This window comes from Mus musculus, chromosome 6, assembly GCF_000001635.26.
Source record: "Mus musculus strain C57BL/6J chromosome 6, GRCm38.p6 C57BL/6J".
Lineage (NCBI taxonomy): Eukaryota > Metazoa > Chordata > Mammalia > Rodentia > Muridae > Mus > Mus musculus.
This window is the reverse complement of record NC_000072.6, coordinates 36,743,022-36,764,818: the sequence shown is the minus strand read 5'-3', so window position 1 is coordinate 36,764,818 and position 21,797 is coordinate 36,743,022. Positions and strand designations below refer to the sequence as shown.

The following is a 21,797-nucleotide window of genomic DNA, read 5'->3' as shown; positions in this document are numbered from 1 at the left end:
TTTCTCATGCTTATCAATACTATTTAAGTAATAGCTTCTATGGAAGACTCAATTTCTTGCATAGCTGATTCTACTGGGGAACTACCATTAGTTTATTCTCATTAACATCAGTTTTGCTGAAGAATTGTTACATTATCTCAGCCCTTGCCTTCAGTGAGGGGCTCTTAACAGTAAGGAATTCAAATAAGAAGCATGTCGGAAACAAGCAAAAATTTTGTAGCAAATATCCATCAAGGGCAGTGATGGGTCAGTCCAGGTCATCTGAGCACTAGAATTTTGTCAAACAGTGCCTAGAGGATGCTTGGCGTTGCCAATGTACCTATTTGGTAGGAGTGTCCTAGAATTAATACACTGGTTGATATATACTTAGCAGGACCATATTTCATAACGTTCCTGTAAGGTACTGTTTGCTAGTCCACCTAATCGTGGGTATTTGTGCTGGTGTATTTGTGCTGGTGAATTTCTTCCTTGCTCCTCCCTTTTCTTTCTCAAGTCCATTTCCATATGTATTTTTGCATATTTATTCTCCATCTCGAGAATATTTGAAGGCATTTCTTGTTGTTGAACACTATTCTTAACTCGCTGCAATGACTCAAACTTCAGCTTCTTAGTTTTCTCTAGCTTTTTGAAATCCCATGTACATGTCAGAATCACCTTATTCTATTCCAATAAACAAACAAATGAACTACAGATGACATAAAATTACTAAATAGTTTTGAGAGGACTGTCATTCACAGTATTGAACATGTTAAACTATGGATATGAGGAGGGGTAGGGATAGCATTTCTATTTTCTTGTTTTTTCAAAAATGTTTCGTTTATTTCTTTACAGAATATTTGAATAATGTTCATTATGTTCATTAATTTCATTCCAAAGTATTGAATTTGTGATGAATGGTTTAGGTGTTAATTTCAATTTAACCATTTGTTAATAGAATATTAAGCTACTTTTATACTTCATACGTTAATATCTTATTTAACACACTTCAGATGCTAAGTTATTGTTTCTAACAGGACTTAGACAAGATTTTCATATTTTTATATAGTCTATCATAGGTCTTCAAAAGCTGCTACTTTATTTATATTTTTATTCTTGCTCATCATTTTATTTTTAATATTACTGGATTCATTGTAAACTAGTTTTTTTAAATTAAATCTATGTAACTTTACTTGTTTATCATTTTTAATACCACTGAATTCAGTATAAATTAGTGTTTTAAATTAAGTCTGTGGAAGTAAACATCTATGTTTTCCCTTCTAGTATTTAGAATAAAGCTGTTTTATTTTATAGATACCTCAGGTAAATAGAATTCCAAAATAGCCCAGGATTTCCTAGTCCATATACCTTCTCCCATGTATCTTATTAGACACAAACCCTGTTTAAAGCTTAGTATCACAAAAGATGCTTGTCACTAAGGCCCATTAACATTTTCATATAATTTTTATTCTCTCCATTTTCTATCAGTGTAACAAAATAAATGTACTTATTAAATGTTTGCACTATTGAAATAAACCTCACTTGGCCATAAAAACACAAATTAAGACACAAAAGGAAGTGTGGGAAGATATTTCATGGTTTGTTATGCTTTGAGAAGAGGAATGGAAAATGGAATTATAGATGACAGCTTTGTCAAAATGCATAAGTGTGCATGTAAATTAAATATTGAAGTAACTGAATCATTTTGACAGGGACAGACCAAAGGACTACTTTCTTAATTTTTCAAACTTTAAGAAGATTGTTTTACTTCACATTTGGATGATCATTTTTTGTTGTTTTGGAAGATGATTGCACTGTATAAAAATTCCCCACCCATAGACTCTAAATAGAACAGTTTCTATCCATGACAACAGACATAAGAAATAGCATTCATGTTTACTTACTGTAACTGTTTAGGGAAGACCAAGGTTTCTCAGGCTTGTGGGGAATCCTAGTTTTTGACTGTAGACCTCAAGGTTTGTAGAGAGTGAAGGTCATAGAGATGGGTGCTTAAGCACATGGTCCTAGTATGGTGGCCACCTTTGTAAGTCTCTCATAGGAACCTGAAGCATTTTTGCCACCTTGCCTTTGGCTAGAAATGTAAAGGTGTCAGTAACTGACTGGACACTGGCAGTTTTAGAGCCCTCAAGAGAAAATGAAGGGCAATCTACCTTTGCTTTCTTCAGTTCCAGTTTTGGGGAAAATGACATCTACACTTACCATAGAGAAGACAAGAGTTTCTTTGGTCTTTCTTCAGCCCACGGTATACCTGATTGAGCCTGGGGTGTTGTTTAGCACATTAATTAGCACTTGCTACTGAAGGTCAAGCAGGTGGTCAGGAACACTGAGAGAGCAGCTGTAGCTTTCCTGAGGCTACAGCTGCGACTGCTCAGCATAACATGCCCAGGTTTCCTCCCAGCTGTGCAATTGAGAACACAAGAGTGATTTGATAATAAGATTCTTACAGTGAATCCAATCCTCAACCACCACAGAGACTCTTAGATATTTAAGAGTAGCCCTTGTTTTTGTCTGAGACAGGACCTCGGAACAGTTTCAACCCTGCTATTCTTAAAAACAAAAAACAAAAAACAAAAAACAAGTCCAGTGCCATTTACTTGATAAGCCACGTTTTATAATAAAGAGTAAAATTTGGGCTGGAGAGACCGATTTAATGCACATGCAGCTCTTCTAGATGACCTGAGTTTGAGTCTCAGCACCCACATGGCACCTCACAGGTACCTGTAACTCTTTCTAGGAGATGCTATGCCCTTTGCAGGTCTTGGTGGACACTTGACATGCATCATATGGCACACAGACAAAAAGCATCCATACACATACAATTTTTAAAAAGTTAAATAAAATAATAAAAATAAAAGATAATTTTTTAAATTGTTCATTAAAATGCAAAGAATTTGTAAAAGTATTCAAAAGGAAAAAATGCCCCATATTATATGGATGACTCTACATACATGTGCATGAAGGAGTGTACATGCATGCAACTTTACAACATGTGTTGTTCTCTACTCATGGAATTCACACATTATCATCTTAATAAACACGAATCATAAGTATAGCACAAGCAACCGCATATTGCATTTTAATAGCTATGTGGAATTCCACTTTAAAGATGTTTAAAGTAATTACTTATTGGCAGTAGGAAGTTCTCCATGATAAACCTTCAATCAATTTTGAAGCTTGTTTCAAACTTTTACAACACCAGATTAAATTTTTTAAAAGGCATCTTTAAAATGCTCTACATTATGTAAGAGGTAGTAATGTTTGACATAGGAGGGAAATAATTATTCCAAGTGTTTTAATTATGTTTTCTAACATTATATATATATATATATATATATATATATATATATATATATATATATATAATGTAATTATTACTTTTATTTCCTGAAATTGGAAGAGAGAAAGAGAGGGGATATAATTCCGTGTATTGTTAAAGTATTGTCAGGCTTGAAAGTAAAATGTGGATTTTAAGAGAAATTAAAAGATCTTGACTGTCATTTACTGCTCACCCTGTTTCACAGCAAATCCTGCAGCTGGCCTTGACTTAGCTGTTCATGCACTAGCCCTGCTCATTTCTTACATCATTATTAACCAGAGTATCATCATTTTCATAGACGTTCCCATCATCAGATGACCAGAGCAATAGACCTGTCATCGATTGATACCTCATTAATATTATCTACTAGTCCATTTGCAGAAACTTGATTAAATCCTAATTATGTTTTAACATTGTTGTTCAGTGAATGTATTTTGAAACCCTCCCTTTCTTCTATTACTGTATAATCATTTGTTATAAAGTTGATTACTTAAACAATACCCCTTTATTAGCTTTCGTGTCTATAGATTAGATGTTTGGGCAAGAAGTGGATGGGTTCTTGGTTTGGGGATTAGCTTCTAGGGATTGTAGAGAATTATCTTTCCCTAGCTGGATTAAGCTTTCATCACCACAACAAACACCTGAGAAAAATAAATTGAGGAACAAAGGGTTGATTTTGACTCAGTCTTTCAGAGTTTTTATCCATAGCAATTGAGGTCTTAAGCCATGGGTCTGTCATGAGGTTGAACACCATGGCAGTGTAGGAGTATGTGAAAGAGGAGGCCACCCACCTCAGGAGCAATGAAAGAGTCAAGAAAGAGACAAAGATACCAGACAAGATACACCTCCAGAAGATTAAGCCCAAGACCTACTTCCTTAAATTAGGCCTTACCTCCCAATAGTCCATTCAGCTATGAATTAGTTGGATCTGATAAAGTTAGTGCCATTTGGCCCCAGTCACCTGTCACTAGTGCTAGCTGTTGGGGACCAGGCTGTAGCATTACCTCTGGAGACATGTCATGTTCAAACAGTAGCACCAACGTCTCAGATTGTCAGTTATTGAGTTACTTGAGGTTGATGTTGAGAACTTTCCTTCTTTGCTAGCTCTCATCTAAAGGATGTCAACACACACACACACACACACACACACACACACAGAGAGAGAGAGAGAGAGAGAGAGAGAGCATAAGAGCACATATTTCTTGACCCCTTCATATCAAAGCCAGTGGCCAAATGACTCTTATATTTTGGAGTTTGAGTTACCCTGTTGTTGGTCACAAGACCCATATTTAGTGGTGTCATGAGACTGAATCAGGTCCTCTCAGATCTTCTAACTATTTTAAAGTTAACAGATTAGGTCCTTGACTATGACTGTCTTCAAAATTATTTTGTTAGTGGTTTACTAAATGATGAGGAGAAGGTTAAATGTTTTGAACATCATTTTGTAATTCTACATACGATGTGCCTGGAAGCTGGGGATTCATAGCCCTCTGGAGAAAAGAAACCATCTTGTATGGATGGCATTCAGCTGTTCAAGGTCTAAGGAGCTTGGAGAAAACATTTTAGTTCAAAAATTCCCATTCTGTTACAATCACTCTGTTCCCTCTCTGCCTAGTCTTTGCAGTACAGGCTTGGGGACAAGCTAAGCCAACTTTAGATCTTGATTTTACAACCTCTGCATGTAAGAGCTGAGCAATAAGTATAACTTGCCTGAATCTTTTCTTTCTATGAAAAGGCAATGATATGGCCTGCTCTGTAAGCTATTTGTAGTTCTTTTAAAACTTATATACACTTAGCCCTAGTACAACACCTGCCTATAAGGCAAAAGTAAGTAGTGATCTTCGTATTGTTGCCATGGGGAGACTCATAGCATTATCAGTTGTTCCTTATTTTTTTTTCTGTTGGCCTTTTAAATTAAACTCACATCTTAGGTGACAGGCAAATTTTGCTTTTAGTTCTTAGCTGAAAAAAATGTCATTAAAGAATACATTACATATTGTTTTAGTTTCCTTCAGGATTGGTGGCTCTAAAGATTGTAAACTCTACAGGAAGGCATTGCCTTCCCCAAACAAGCAGCCCCTTCCGTCCAGCACAGACATGTGTCTTTGATTATTATTTAGTCCCAGCACTAAAATGTTAAATGAATCTGTCTTTAGATGAAATTAAAAGAATATATAGGATAAGGAAAGTATGCTTTGTAGATTCTATGCTGCTAGGACATGGTTGTATAACTTTGAGAGCAGTAACATTAATTATACATCATGTTTAACAATACCAAAAATCCTGGTGATACTACTGTGTTCCATGTTACCTGAATGTCCATCGGGAATTCTCAGTTTCTTCTAGGAAGTAGTCAGCTGGGAAGATAAACATTAAACTTCGTTATTTCACAAAATTTCTCAAAGCCAATATATCTAAGTAGCTAGATTGCTTTCTCAATACAATAATCACTTTCTGTTACATGACATCTCAGTTATTAAATGATATCTCAGGACACATTTTAAAGCCTTCTTCCGAATCAATCACCAGATTCTGAATTTTACTAAGCTCTAATCTCTGTCTGACCTTAAAAGATCCAATTTACATATTGAGATGAGAGTCCCCCAACTATGTAAATAGCCTCTAATGCATTCCTGACACAACTGCCAAGGCAGTCAGACTCTTACTACAATTATATTGAGAAGACATGGCTTTACAAAACAAATAGATTTTTCTACCTGACCTTCTAGAAAGGGCCAACAGTTGACAATAATTGTTATCAGCACCTTTAATAATGTGGAAATTATTTAAAAAGAGAAGCAATCTGCTAGACCCTGTCTTTAAAATATACTGCACTGTAAACCTTTTTAAGACACATATCATATAAAGCTTTTAATTCTATGCATTATTTTGTCCCACTTAACCATTGCTGCCTTTATAAGTTGTATAAAATATATTTGTGATACATAAATATTTAATACGTACATAAAGGCTTTTGGATAACATCATTAAACAACTTCTAATTGATGGGTTAGGAGCTTAAGGATCAATTTAGGGCTACTTTTCTTTCTATACTCTTGGGGCGGGGGAAAGCATATACATTCTGCTTGTTCTTAGATTAATTCTTAAATGACACTAGGGAGAAGAAGGGTCATATCTATGCCATCCAGATAATCATTGGTAAGGTTTACATTAGTAATTAAGCTTGGACTGTGAGCTATATTGACCATAGCCTATGTAAAAGTCACATTTTAGAAGTCCTCTGGGAAGAGTCAGTTCAAAGAAACACATTAAGTAGAGGAATTCTAACTGTGGGATTCTAAGAGTATAGGTAGAAAAATTTTACTAGTAAGGCAACAAATTTTACCCATCATTCGGGGGGGGGGGATAACCTTATTCAATATATTGCTTTGTAAACACATCACCAGATTAGGATTATAATATGTAAAGTGAGATAGCTGATATTTTCTTGTCATGAAGTCTGGGTATCAATACATAATAAATAACAACTATTAATGGGAACTCTAGTAAATTAACTCTCCATCTTCATGATTAATTAGCTATATGGTTTGAGTTTTTTAGTTTATTACATCTTCAATCTTATAGTTAGTTGACTAAATATTAGGAGCACCTGCCATGTTTATCTCAGTGTTTGGATGAGCAGGGTAAAATAAGACCATTTAATAAATAGATATAGCTATTGATCATTTGTTTCTGTGAAAAATGGAAAAACGATTTTAAAAAGAAACAGAAAATCATATCTATGGGGTTCAAAATATATCAGTTATTCTGATTTTTACCACATTAACAAACTACAGACACTTGTGTGTCTATTTTCTCAAGAGAGTCACAACAGATCTATATATTCATTACCTAGTGCACTAATTTAATAAGCATGTATACTAGGGAATTTCTGATTATAAATGGCTGTGTGGGAAAAAAAAAGACTTTTACTTTTGAAGGTTAGATGGCTCCCTTTTTCTTCCTCTGTGGTAATTTCACTTATTTACCTACAAATTGAGCATGCTATCATGATACCACGCTAAGTTGTCATGATCATTGACATGAGACTAAGAATCTCTTCTAAAGATCTCCATATAGGCTGCTGCCAGATATCACAAAACTACAGGTGCTGATGCTTCGGCAACCATAAATATTGGGGTTAGTGTAGTAAGCAGAGGGTTAAGTCTTTGAGTACTAACACTTTCAATAAGTTTATCATAGGCTTGGTTTTTATAAATAGTCTACATTCTTTACTGTCTTTCCAGTTATATAATAACTTATAAGTGAGTTTCTTACGGATGTCAGATGACATAGGGATGCCAGTGTTTGAAGGCTGTAAGTGCTTCCTTCAGGAGAAACCGTGGTATCAGGCATTATATGTTTATTACTTTCAAGAAGAGTTTTCCTTTGATTTTATGTAGATACTAACATCCTTGGGTATAACATCTATTTTTCTTTAAATGTATTGCACACTTGAAAATTGGATAGCCAAACTACAGAATTTACATGTGTGATTTAAAAGACAATGAATAAGAACCCAAGAGTATCAGCAATGGGCTATTGTTGCACTGGGTTTGGCTAGTCAGTCTTTCAAATGTCAGAGTCCTCAGTGATTGTCAGTTGATTAGGTGCTTTCCTGACTATAGGAGTAGAAAGATTGTACAGTTGCTTCTTACCTACATGCAGTTTCAAGGTTTATTAGCTACTATTTAAAACATCATCTTATGGTAGCAAGAAGATGCTAAGATCCAGGTTAGCAACTGTTACAGTTTAGAGCTGAGTTAGAATTAGTACCTGCAGAGTGATAATCTCTAATCCATTAGCTATCCCAGACATAGCAGACACATTGTAATCAGAGTTAATTCTCTATCTGTCTTTCCGTGACTTACGAAGAAGTCAGTCTTATTCCAATGAAAAACAGTAAATGAAAATTTTAGATTTCAGTTTGACATAAAAAACTTTCCAACACTGCATGCACCTCAAAAATGTCAGGGGCTGAACTGTTGGTCTGTTTTGTTTTCCACTCATGTTTCCATTTGCAGATATTAAGTGTATGTTCAAGAAACCCTTCCCTGATCCTTATGAGTCAATGTAAATAAGTTAGTTGTGACATTTTATAGTTATCTTGTTAGCTTCTGATTGATTTATTTCAGGTCAGTGTTGTATACCCTTCAGAATATTATTATTATTGAATCTATGCCAATATGATTCCAGATTTATCCCAATTTCAATTTCCTGCACATTGAACCAGAACTCTTTTGATGTTGTCATTCCAATTATTAATAGCATTTTATAGTACAATTAATTTCTATTAATCTCCTCAAGTTTACATTTTTTCTAGGATGTAGTCACCTAAGTTCAATTGTTTTATATTATAATTATAAAATACAGAATTAACTATCACCCTCAGGTGCATATGTTAAGAAGACCTGTCAAGTAATTTCCTCAAACCAAGGTACCCAGAAGCAATGATGTCATTGTTATTTTGACATTTTCTCATTAACTAAGCTTTGTTTGATATGAGTGAACCCTTTTGATCTCTTTTTTAGCCTCTACTAATTTCCAATGGTCATTTTAGACCTAAGCCTGATTATTTCTAAGGAGAAAGGGAGTTCGGTGAACGGGAACATTTGAATCTCCCAAAGTAAGAATGAAAAAGACTCAATCCCTTTTTTTAATGTGGAAACTGCCCTTCTTCAGAGTCTCCAACAGGACCAGGGAGAGGCTGACTCTTCCATACCACATAAGGTCTAATGTTAGTGCTCAAATTGGTTTACCAGCTCTGCACACAGAAGATTCTTTGGTGAAAGGATACTGAGCACAGTTATACATGGGAGAGAGGAGGATGGTGGAAATGAGATCCATGCGACTATGTATGCAGAAAGCAACAATCGGGTTTCTAAAGAACAGTGTAATTAGACTCACCATCCTTTAATTGTCGTGTCTAATTTTTAATGAATCTCATTTCTATTCAGCATACCTTTCTTAGTAGCTACTTTTCTCTGTCATTGCTGAAAGGGCGGGGAAGAATGCAGGGAATGTGGTAGAAAGGGTGGGTGGGGATCCAGTACCCCTACCTCACTACTGAGACGACCCATTTTTTACCCATTGTGCTCTCTGACTACAGATGTCAGTAGGTCCCTAATGAAGTAAGTTTGCCAGGTTTCTAACAAGATTTTCCTCTTTCCCAAAGCAACACTGCATACTCAATGAAGCCTTTCCTTGAATCCTGTTCTTCTTCTCCTAGTCCTTTATTTGTGTAGTCAATGAGCTCAGCTTTAAATGAAAGCTCGAGTTGTATGAAGTGAATCAGCTGGAAATAGCCGCGGAAAGGCGTGCAAATCCAGAATGGCAAGGTCCAGCTCTTCTGTTCCTCAAGTGGAGGCTAGCTTCAGTCCAAACGACTCCCTGGGCAACTGTTCATTTATTCCAAGGTTTTGTTCCTGGTATGGAAGCAGGCATTCATAACCCAGGATTTGCCAGCTAAACCAAGGAAGTACACATCTTATTCTTACCTTGTGGTGCCTCAGTACCCTTCTGAAACCTTCTTAGTACTGTGGGAACTCTCTAAGAAGGCGTTTATAGCAATTTATAGGAACATAGAAGTGATTTTAGGTGGTCTTGACAGGAAGCATCTACTGTGGCACCAATGCTAAGACTGTTCACAGACAGTACATATATAAATTCATCTCTCCCTCTCGGTCACATCTTTACACACAGAGACACATACTTGGGGTTTATAAAATTATTTGTGGTTTTTACTACTTTATTGGTCTTATGTAAGAAAGATTTAGTTAACTTGTACAGTTTGAAGAGTAAATATTGGTTAAATGAACCACTATTATTTTAAGATAGCATCAGTTTAGACAGGTGCTTCTTGGCTGTTGAGTGCTATTTTTGACACAGCAGAGTTTTGGTGGTAGAAGAGACTAAAGCATAATCAAGGTGACATTTAGAAAGTCCTTGAGAACTGAAAAGGTGTAAGAGAAAAGATTACCCATGAGTCAAGAGGACCAAGGGCCAAGTAAGGGAGCTCATGTTACTAAAACTAAAAGAAAACTCCAAGCCAGTCTTCTAGGAAGCATTGAAGAAAGACATAGGGATTTTATTACAAATGAATGGGATGGGAATATCACTGTTTTTTCCAAAGATTCAAAGTGGTCTAGGCATTAGCTATATATGTCTATACAGAGCTTTAAAGAATGTTTTATAGGTCCATGAAGGTTGCTCAGTGGGTAGAGGTGGATCTTATAAAATGGCAGGAGACAACCCTTTCCTGAGGGCTGTCCTCTGACCTCTACATACTTACCTTAGCATTTATGCGCTTGCATTCATGCAACTGCACACACACGCAAACACATAAGTAAATACATACATACATACATACATACATATATACATACATATATACATACATACATACATATTTAAAGGAAGTTTTGCTCATAGTTTTTGGTCAAATGAAACAAATTAAACGGAATATTTCTGCCCAAGTCTTTGTGTAGAACTCTGTGTTTTTTATAGGGAAATACCAAGTTATTAGAGGAAATGATTTACTGATTATATTGTAGATGTTTGTACATTCTAAGGAAATTTTTCTTTGCTAGCTTGGATAATGACTATAAGTCAAGTTTATCGTGCATGTGTATAAATTCTAGAAGACAAAAGATATTACCTGTATACTACAGTATCAACCAGCCTGCTCCAGATAAAACATCTATATGAGTTATAAATAATAACTTTCTTACTAAGAGATGGGCACCAAAGGATAGTGAAAGCTTAAAATTCATGGCAAGCCAGTCCCACAAAGCTTGTGACATTTGTCTAGGACAGACACAATTTTGTCTATGTGCATTTCATACTACACTGCATCTGGGAGTCCCCTAAAGCCCACTCTAACTGGGGTCTCATTGACAACTGGACTATTGCAGCTAATGTACTGCAGGGCCTTCTGTTCTAGGAAGGATGGAAGCAGAACTGCCTAGTTTTGGTCAGTTCTTCCTTATCTGAAGATGTTGTGTTACCAGCTCACTGTACAGCTCTCCTAGAACTATGAAAGAAAAAGATTAAGCAATGCCTCCAAAGCCATCCAGGGGCTTGAGGTCATGTTTCCTTAACTTTCTAAATTAATTGAACACTTTGTATCAGCCAATCAACACAATTAAATTCCTTTGTAAAATTCTCCCCACATGGATCACTTTTAGAAGTTATTTATCTTGCAGCAGACACATAGGAGCTTTCCCTGTGTGTTGGAGCATGCTGCTGCCCCAAGAACTCCCGCCTCACACACGTCACTGAGATAAGATCCACAATATGTATTCTTAATCTTTCCCCAAATGCAAGATAGTGTGTAGTGCTATTCCTTTGCTTGGTGGCATGCCAGTGAACTTGAAAATCTGCATGCTGTTCTGTTAATTATGTTTTTAATTGAGTCACTTCACCCGAGTGAGCAAAGTCACCAGCAATTAGAAATGTCGCCTGAACACAGAGGTTCGTAAAGCTGTAGTGAATTGTTTTGGAATAACACAAAGGCACAGTAGCACTCCTGGCAGTAGTCTTTTCCATTTGTAGTTGAGGTTACATAATTCAGAATATGCTTTCTTCCTGAGCTGGGTTTTCCACGAACATGAAGCACTTATTCATGGCTTGTTAATAAAAGCAGTACTGTGTCCAAATAATGATTCAGCTAGTCAATACTTTTCCTTTGCCTTTCAATGCCCCAAATTAAGAAAGGTCGTTGAAATTTCTCACAAGGCGGCATTGCCAAGAACATTAAACTATATTTTGTAAGCCATAAACACATGATTTTTAAAAGCACTTTGATATTTCACAAACTATATCAATTTTAATCATTGCCAGTCTCCCTGGGGTGGTTTAATTTCTATTGTGTGCTGCTGGCTACTCTCTTTGGTGACCACATTTCATGGCTGAATATTTTGCAAAGGCCACACGGACACATTGCTTATATGGTGCTTCTGCCCCAATTTCCCTTCATGTCCTTTCTTCTTCATGTAGAAAGTTGCAACTTTTATCTTTTGTAAAAAATAAATGTGTAAGTATGTAAACCAATAAATAAAACATTTTCAAACTCTCTACCGCCTTTACTCCTACTGAGAAACATGACTATTTGGTCCTGTGTACTAAGAGAGGACTGTTCACTCATTTATCACAGTGAACCATCAGAATCAGCCATTTCTTTTTTCTCCACCCCTTGCAAGTTCTATTTTTTGAGGGATCTATTTCATATCTGCAGTTCGTATTCTCATGTAGCACACACCTACTTCATATAGAGGCTATAAAAACTGGTGGACTAATGAAAGTGTACTAAAATATCACACTCTGCATTGATGCAGGTCCATCTCCGGCACTGAAATAGTTCAGTCCAAAAGGTTTATGCTTTTAGGATATTGGCCATATCAAATTAAATTACTGTATCATGTTACCAGTCCAATCAACATGCACATAGTTTCAGGGGGTTGCTGCTGAACTCATCTCTATGCTGTGTGTTCTGTATTCATACGTGGGACAATTTTTTGCAAGACTCAGTTTTAAATAAGCGAGTTCAAGAAGGCTAGAGTAAGTGATGACTTAGCAATATCATAAGCCAGCTTATAAGACGGTATGACTCCAGGGAAATGTCCTGATCTTTTTACAGTAGACCAATGTAAAGTTAATAACAATAAATAAAAAAAAAAGAAAGTGGAACAAAGAATAAGAAAAACTACAATCAAAACAATAAAAATCTCCTTTAGGAACAAGTTCTCAAGTATAATATAGGAAGCAACAAAATGACCGTTCAGTAAAATTGCAAAGCATAAAGATAAAAGAAGGGTATTATATTTGTTTAACAGACCTTTGACTTAAAATAAACCAGTCTTAACAAGGTCTGTACTTCCCAAGCACCATGGGGGCAATAGATTTAATAGGCTTTAAAAATAATAAATAAAATATATATTTTAGCTCCTCTTGCAGAAAAATGCTGTGTTCTGCTCACCTGCTGGGATATGTTCTTGTGTGTCTGCTTTCTACCTTCAGAATTCAGCATGACTTCCATAGTCAGCATGTGTCATGATTCTACAAAGTTTGCTCTCTGGGCATAGACATATAATTAGCAAACAAGAACAAAGCTTTAACAAGTTTGTTTCTGTACTACAGGAAAAAAAAAAACAGGTGAGCAAACAGGTGTGTGTGTGCATGTGTGTATGTGTGTATGTGTGTGTATGTATGTGTATATATGTGTACTTTAGATGCACAACTAGTAGCCACAGTGGCTATCAGGTTCTTTTACACCATATTTACTTTAACTATAAGCTGTATTCTGTTTATTTAAATGTATTTCTTCCCAGGTTGAACAGTCATGGGAGCTCATACCTGTTCTACATGTTTCATTTTACAAAATTTGTAACATGTGACTATGGCATTAAAGGGGTTGTATGTGATCAGAGGATCTAGACTGGGCATGGAACAGTGAGTTCCAAAGCAAAAGAACATAAGATGACTTAGGCAAAGGCTTCACAGATGGTAAAATTGTTGGACTCAACCATGCTGGTTGATCAAGTTCTACAAGGTAGACAGATTTGGGGAAAATTTATTTCATGGAACAGCACAAACAGACGTAGGTAGATTAAAATATTGTAGGGTTAAAGAAGTATAATATTTCTGTCTAAACATACAGTGATGGTAATAGGAGAGATAATAATATGGGAGGGACACTCATGTGAGAAGAAACTTTTGATTTAGTCTGGGAAGTTTGGCTTCAGAGGAGGACATTGTAAATAAATCAATCAGAGAAAGAAGATGGTGGATCAGGAGACAGGATAACGTTAACTGGTCATTATAGGAGCATACCACTGGCAACACTGGCTAAAGACAAACTGATAAAAGGGATGCAGAAGAATACAGAGAAGAAAGTTACAGTGGATATATTGTACTAGATGCTGTGTGACTCTGTCCTTAGGAAGACAAGAACAACCGTCTACTTAACCCCAGATAGAGAACCAACAACAGATCTAAATAAGAAAACAAGAAAAGTTCAATTTGGGGAACCAATGAGTCTGACTGGGGTTACTTACAAGAATATAGAAGAGCCATCACTATCAGGAGCAAAAACCATACTCAAAGATACCTGCATACCTGAAAAGGTCTCTATGGAAACTGGATTGCACTGCACATCTTCCAGGCAGCTCAATGGGCTTGAGAGAGTCCTTTCCAGGTATTTGGGTTGATCTGAGCCTCTTCTAAGAAGCTTGGCTGATTTACCTTGTCTTCTAGACAGCTCTGTTGGTCTCTGCCTTTTTCAGGTGGCTTGAATGATCTCAAAGTGTGTCTCAGCAGTCCTTACTGCTTATAGTGACTTGGTGAGTGTGGAGCCTAGTGTGTCTGCTAGGTTTCAGGGACTTCCCACAACTTTTGAATTGTTTACTGTCTAAGCTAAAAAATGTTCTCTGCAGAATGAACTGTTTCATCTTTCTTTAGAACAGTGGTTCTCAATCTATAAGTTGTGATCCCTTTGGGAGATTCACATATCAGATATCCCACATATTATATATGTGCATTATGATTCATAACAGTAGCAAAATTATAGTTATGAAGTAGCAATGAAATAACTTTGTGGTTGGTGGATTACTACAACATGAGGAACTATATTAAAGGGTCATACCATTAAGGAGGTTGAGAACCATTGCTCTAAACTTTTAATTATTCTTCTACCCAATTATAGTAGATAGATATTAAAATGCTCATGAAGAAACTAGAAAATTCTAAAAACTTAAAACTAAATCTCTACCTTTGGGATCACATAAGTTAGAAGTCGTAAAGGAATAACACAGACAATTCTAGCTATTTGATTCATTTAATTCACCAGATAATTAACAAATACATCTAGATATCAGTCATATTGTAAAATAAATATCAAATATTTATCAAGTGCACTCAATTTATTTTCAGTAATTGTTATAGTTGACTTATTTTCCCTCCTTGTTTTTGCATGCTTCTGTGTACTTAGAGCTAATTTTGAAAGAGACAGCAATTTTCAAGAAATTTGAAAGACTGATAGTAGTTAGAGCTGAAAGGCTACATGGTTTTAGTCTAAATGAATTTCTCAGTATATTACTGAATCCGAACACATGAAAGAAATTTCTGTGGTATTTTATTTAAGTAAGTACATAGTTGTCCTAATTATTTTCCTTAGAAAGGTAAACACTGCTTAAATCTATAATATGTTAGTTTGTCTTCATTTCAAACTGTTAAGTTTTTTTATATTTGACTAGTTAACTACTAGTGAACTAATTAGTGGATGTCAAACTTAGGGAAAATGAGTGATTCAGAGATTTCATTAGAATCAGGAGAACCAGGTCAAAAAAGAGGCATGGGTTAGAATTAGAGCTATATTAGAAATGGCAAATTGTTGAATCCTAGAAATCATTCTGGGAAGACTTCTATATCCAGTTTTTAATTTTCACCTGGACTGAAGAATATTGAATTGGACCTAAATCTATAATTAACAAAATTCAGAATCTGGGATACATTGCCTAGATGTTTTGTATTTTCTAAGAATGTAAGAAGCAAGAACTAGAACTCAATGGCTGGCAATCATGTACATTAAAAACATGTTAAAAGGCATTCAAATTTTTAAAATTATGTAAGCTTAAAATACATTTGAACAAAGCCCTCAAACAATAAATGGAAATAATTTCTTTGTTAGTTACTTCCTTAGAGATGAGCTGTATCTAGGACAAGAAACGTGCAAAGTACCTTGATGTTCCTGGAATAGTGTTCTATTTTTATAAAGTTTCACGCAGATAGTAGGTGGTTTTGCATGATTTTCATTGTCTTATATTTTAATTTATAATTTATAAGATTTCCTTTTTCTTAGGAGTTAAGGCAAATTGTCCACAAAATATCTAGTATCATCTACAGGCATACAGGTTTATTTTTAACCACTTGATGATCACTTTTATTTATAATATGTGTCTGGAGAGGCCAATGATTGTTTCTAGCACAGTGTCAATGTGCTAGAAAAACAACATTATCCTATGATTCAAGGGGCTAAGATATTATTTTAGTTTAAAAATTCACTCTTATGCTTTAAGCTATGTTCCTATAACTTTTTCAAGATCAAAGCTTTTGGAAAAACTTCTCAGCACTGGGGGCTCTTTCTATTTTAGATGCTTTATGTAAAAGGATGGAAGAGGACTATTTTTTCCATGTAGAAAGGCATAGGATATAACTGTAAACAGTTATTTTCTTCACTCCACACACGTTCAATTGCATTGATTTAGTTGCTAATTTTCAGCACTGGGCTATGTACTCAAAGGATACAAACCATGAGTTCTGTGAATTTTTATTATGCTTCCAAAAAACAGGATGAATTTGGGTCCGGTGAAGACTGAAGTAGCCATTAGTTGACTTTAATTAAATCATTTCTCTGTTTTGTGACATTTTATCTGCTTTCGCTTTGATATAATACCCAAAATGCCAAGTTTGATTATTATTTTTTTTCAATAAAAGAGCATGTTGTATTAAATTTTTCAACACTGTGAAAGACAGTTAAAATAGTTTAAAGAAGGAAGTATTTCTATTGGCTCACAGCTTCAATGGTTTAGTCTATTTTGGAAGACCCCGTTGTTTTGGGACCAAGGTGATGCAGAGGTATGTCTGTTCATCTCATAGAGATGGGCAAGCAAAGAGAAGTAGCACAAAGGGACCGGGTAACCATTTAAAGGCATGTTTCCAGTGACCTGCTGCCTCAACAGGACTCCACCTTCTACAGCTCTACTGTCTCTCAATACTCTATCCAATCTTTTAATTTATCCATGGATTAAATTACTGATAAAGGCAGAATTATTCTAACAGTCCTCAATATCCTACTTGCTAGAGTTGGGGACCAAATCTCTAATTCATAAAGGAAACTTTATATGCAAACCATAGAGCTGTAGAGGTAAGCCATGCTGATAATGTAATTCCTAATATTCTAGATTATTTCTATGTCTATCCTGCAGATTTTGTGGTAACTGCTTCCAGCAGTTGTTTTATTAGCAGCCCTACCACTTACTCTCAATATTTTGGTATCAAAACCAGTTAAATTGGTTGTGATATTCTAATATTTTTCAAACACAATCTGAAAAAAAAATACTCTTGTGATAAAGTTTTGAATAAAAAGTTGTGCCTCCAGCTTTAGGGAGGAGGACCTCCTATACATTCTAATCAACCCTGTTTCAGAAGAAGAGGTAAACAGTGGATGCTTTCCCACCAATTAGTTCCTTTATTTGTCTTTGAGTTTCAGGGTTCATTGAGATAACTCAACAGTATGTTACACCCCAGCATCCATTTATGGTAGCCTTCAATTTGTTAACCACAGTGAATTATATCTGTCGGGTCAAATATAATAAAGATGACTGAAGGTGGTAAGAAAGACAGAAATTTCTCAAGAGAACTTGGCCAATTTAGTAAGTTTTATCCTTCCATTGTTTCCTTTTCTCAGTGTGAAAAGTAATTACCCACTTCCCTAATTACATTGTGTGTCTAAGGGGGACTTGTTTTTCCTTCTGCAGTCATCTGGTACCCAGCATGTTGGAGAACAAGCAGAGTTAAACTATATGCAAGGAAAGCTTTTGGTTTTACTTGATGCTGATGATAAACAGCCAACTCTACATATATCACATGCAAGCTGCTATCTGCATAATTACTCATGTATCTATGTACCAGAAATGTGCCAAAAGTTAGTTGAGTATTGTTTGAAGCACTCAAATGGTCTTACTATTAAGTACTGTTCGATGCACTTGGGTAATTTTAATCATTCCATTTCTTTTACTCTTCTTTTAAACCTTTATTCTTTTTACACTCCTGTAAAAGCTAAGATAGTAAGATATTGGCTTAGTCAGAACGACTTCTGACCTCTTCATCACCCCACTTTATTAAGACTAGGGAGGATCATCACTCATTGCTTGCTCAGAAAGTTTTCTCCAGAGTTGTGCTTTCTCAGTGAGAATTTTCAGATTCTCACAATCATCTACATCATAACGCTGTATTTAAGGTAGTTTTTAATCCAGGAAAGTGAAATCTATTTTGAAATAAAATTGAAAAGCCATTAATGAAACAGTTAATTTGCCTTTTGAGAATTCTCAGAAGTTTCACCACAGTGCTTAGGCACTACAAGAATGTGCCTTTGGGGAAAAAACATAGTTTCTGGTTGGTGTTACACCTAATCATTTTAATAGTTTCTGAATATCATAGGAAAAAGAGCATCATATAGGTGCACAGGGCACTCATTTCTGATCACTCCCACAAGCTTGCACATCAATGAGTCTAGGCTGGCTTTGTTATGTCTGGTCATGAGAGGAGGACTCAATTCAGAGTTTCTAGGAGCACTTCGGCTAGACTGTCAACCCCATTGGAAGAACAACCTAGGTTGGCCTGAACACCCAGTTCTCCCAGAGTCTAGACCACCAACCATGGAGTGTACCTGGAAGGATCCATGGCTCCAGATGTATATGTAGCAGTGGATGGCCTTACCTGACAGCAATGGGAAGGGAGGCCTTTGGTCCTGGGGAGATTTGATGCCTCAGTGTAGGGGATACAAGAGCAGTGGGGCAGGAGTGTGTGTGTGTGTGTGTGTGTGTGTGTGTGTGTGTGGACCTTCATACAGACAAAGGGGAGGGAAGAAGGCGGAAGGCGGATGTGGAAGGGGATGGTGGTGGAAGGCTAACCAGGAAGTGGGATATCATTTGAGATGTAAACAAATGGAGTGGTTAATTTTAAAAAAAGTTGAAAAAAATAAAGCTTTCCATATCATAAAAAAAAAAAATCCAGCATTAGGAAGAGCAAAGCTACCAGTACCAGATTGCAGATGGGGATAGAAATGGAGCTGAGTAGCTAAGCAGGGTTTATGTTAATTTTAGTTTCAGGTGAAATATGCTTAATATGTTTGTTCATACTATTGAATCCAGTCATTGACAGCAAAACAGAATGTGATTATATGTGACAATTCTGACATCATGGAAATTGATATGAGCTTAGCAACCATGGTCTCACACACACACACACACACACACACACACTATTGTTCACTAAAGAGATTATAAAATAAAACTAGTCTATTGCCAGTCTTGGAAAAATAAGTCACATAATAACAATAACCAAAGATTAGTTCTGCACTTTCATGTGACCTATAAAATGCCATTAACACCGTAGACAGAGGTAAATGACTATCAAGCAAGTTTCTATGGTCAATTGCTTCTTTGGGAACGTTTAGGCAACGTGATCATCTTGACAGATGGTTATCACACATGTCTTTAAGTTTAACAGAGATCTTCCTAGTGTTATCTAGGGATTTTGATTTATGTGAGATGAGGAGTATTTTATATTTTGAGCAAGTGTAATCACTGTTCCCTAGATCTGGAGAATTAATGGGTCTTGATTAAAGTCAGTTTATAAGCTGATAGTATCATAGCATGCTAGCTCTATTTCTGTGTTTCACTATAATGGATAATGGGATAATCACACTATGCTAGAAGCGATCATGGAGAGAAAAGGATCAGAGATACTACTCATTGCCAAATGTACCTAAAGATAAAACAACAGCTCACGCTATTGCAGGCCATCATTTGCCATGACCATTCTGATGAACCCCATGACTGTAATGCCATGAGTATTTCTAGGAACTTCCAGACAACCTGAAGATGGTTGTAGCTGTTATCACCAAGTGATGCAAACAACAAGATTGGGTTTGGGCTCTGCTTAAGATTATGCTTTAAAATTCTCTTGCTTTCACAACTCCAGTGTCATATATAATAAATGGCTATGACGTCTGTTATGAAGAATGCTTTAGTATTGTGAGAGACTATGTAACTTATTTATGGCTGTTGGTGAGCAACAATAGAATTATGCTTGTAATAATTAATACTGTTTTTTTCTAAATCTAGTGTTCCAGAAGCCTCACATAGTGTGCTTCATCAAGGAGTGGGATCTTTATCCTGACTTAGGTAGAAATCACCTTTCCCCCTTTCTCTTTACTCCAGAAATGTCGTCCCAGCAATATCAGCAGCAACGTAGAAAATTTGCAGCTGCCTTCCTGGCATTGATTTTCATCTTGGCAGCTGTGGACACTGCTGAGGCCGGGAAGAAAGAGAAACCTGGTAAGCAGTAGATTCACAGAGAGATGCTTCACTGGGTGGTACTCATGCACCCATGACTAGATGGTACCTTTGCAGACCAGCTCCCTGCCTAGTCCCTCCCACCATTTCTAACTTCCTTTTAATTATTTCGAGAAATGCTAAGTGATAGTTGTCTTGTATTATCCCATTATACTAATGAATGAATATGCCACAGCATAGTCATGAGTTGGCTTGTAGCTGGGGGAATCTGTCTTAGTTTGTGATCTAGACCACATTTATATCATATCTTTTTTTTCAACCAGACAAAACCAGACCATCCATTTACGATAAAATTGCTAGTCTGACAACTATTACTTAGACATTACTCCTCCTTTTTATAAACTACTTAGAACTTTTTAGTTTTACAGATATATTTGTTTTTATAATATTTAATACTCTCACAGTTTCCATTGGAGACACACAAATCTCCAGACTCCATCTGAAGGGTGACTTAAGAGTAAGGTTTTATTCCCTTAGGGTTTCAGAGATGTCAGTCCATCACAGCTGGGATAGCATGAGCAGAACCTCTCATGTCATGGTGTCTAGAAAGCATGTAGAGAGACAACGCCTTCACTCATAAATATTTGTTTCTAAAAGCCATTGTCAGTGAGTCACTTTGAACAGTCTCTATCTCACACATGATTTAGTAGCCTTAGCCCCCAACCCCTGTGTTTTCTTTCTCATTCTTACTCATGCATTGACTTGATCATTGCGAAGACATCTATCACATACCCACTGTCTTATGGGAGAATGTAGGTAGAGGTAAAAATCATAGATTCCACAATCAAGGTGCTGAGGAACAAACTTAATCATGTCTAGGAGTCCTGAACAGTTATGGATAACGATTGCTTTTTGTTTCCTTCTTTGCAGAAAAAAAGGTGAAAAAGTCTGACTGTGGAGAATGGCAGTGGAGTGTGTGCGTGCCTACCAGCGGGGACTGTGGATTGGGCACCCGGGAGGGCACTCGCACTGGCGCCGAGTGCAAACAGACCATGAAGACTCAGAGATGTAAGATCCCTTGCAACTGGAAGAAGCAGTTTGGAGGTCAGTCTCACCCCGTGCTCCTATTGCTTCAATCACTACTATAAAATAGTTTGGAAATTTTCTATCAAAAAGTTTTCCAAGGACAGCTAATGTTTATATTAAATTAAATAAATTTAGACACCAGGTGATGAGGCAGCTTGCTTCTCCAATTCAGCACTAATGATATCAGGGGCTGGGTTTGTTGTTGTTGTTGTTGTATTTGTTTGGTTTTGTCTTAGACATTGTAGGATTCTTAGCAACATCTTTGGCATCTACTTTTTTTTTTTTTTTTTTTTTTGTCATCATACAACTCACTTTACTAGCCA

The 21,797-nt window shown here is 36.2% G+C and overlaps 1 protein-coding gene across 2 annotated transcripts in view; it reads left to right on the top strand.

Annotated features, from left to right (window-relative positions):
• Ptn (pleiotrophin) overlaps positions 1-21,797 on the top strand; it is a 95,256-nt gene that overhangs the window by 45,361 nt on the left and 28,098 nt on the right. For both annotated transcript variants that reach the window (XM_006505757.4, NM_008973.3), the window contains exons 2-3: positions 20,314-20,430; positions 21,319-21,492. In XM_006505757.4, the coding sequence (XP_006505820.3) occupies positions 20,314-20,430; positions 21,319-21,492 (291 nt within the window). The remainder of the gene's footprint in view (positions 1-20,313; positions 20,431-21,318; positions 21,493-21,797) is intronic.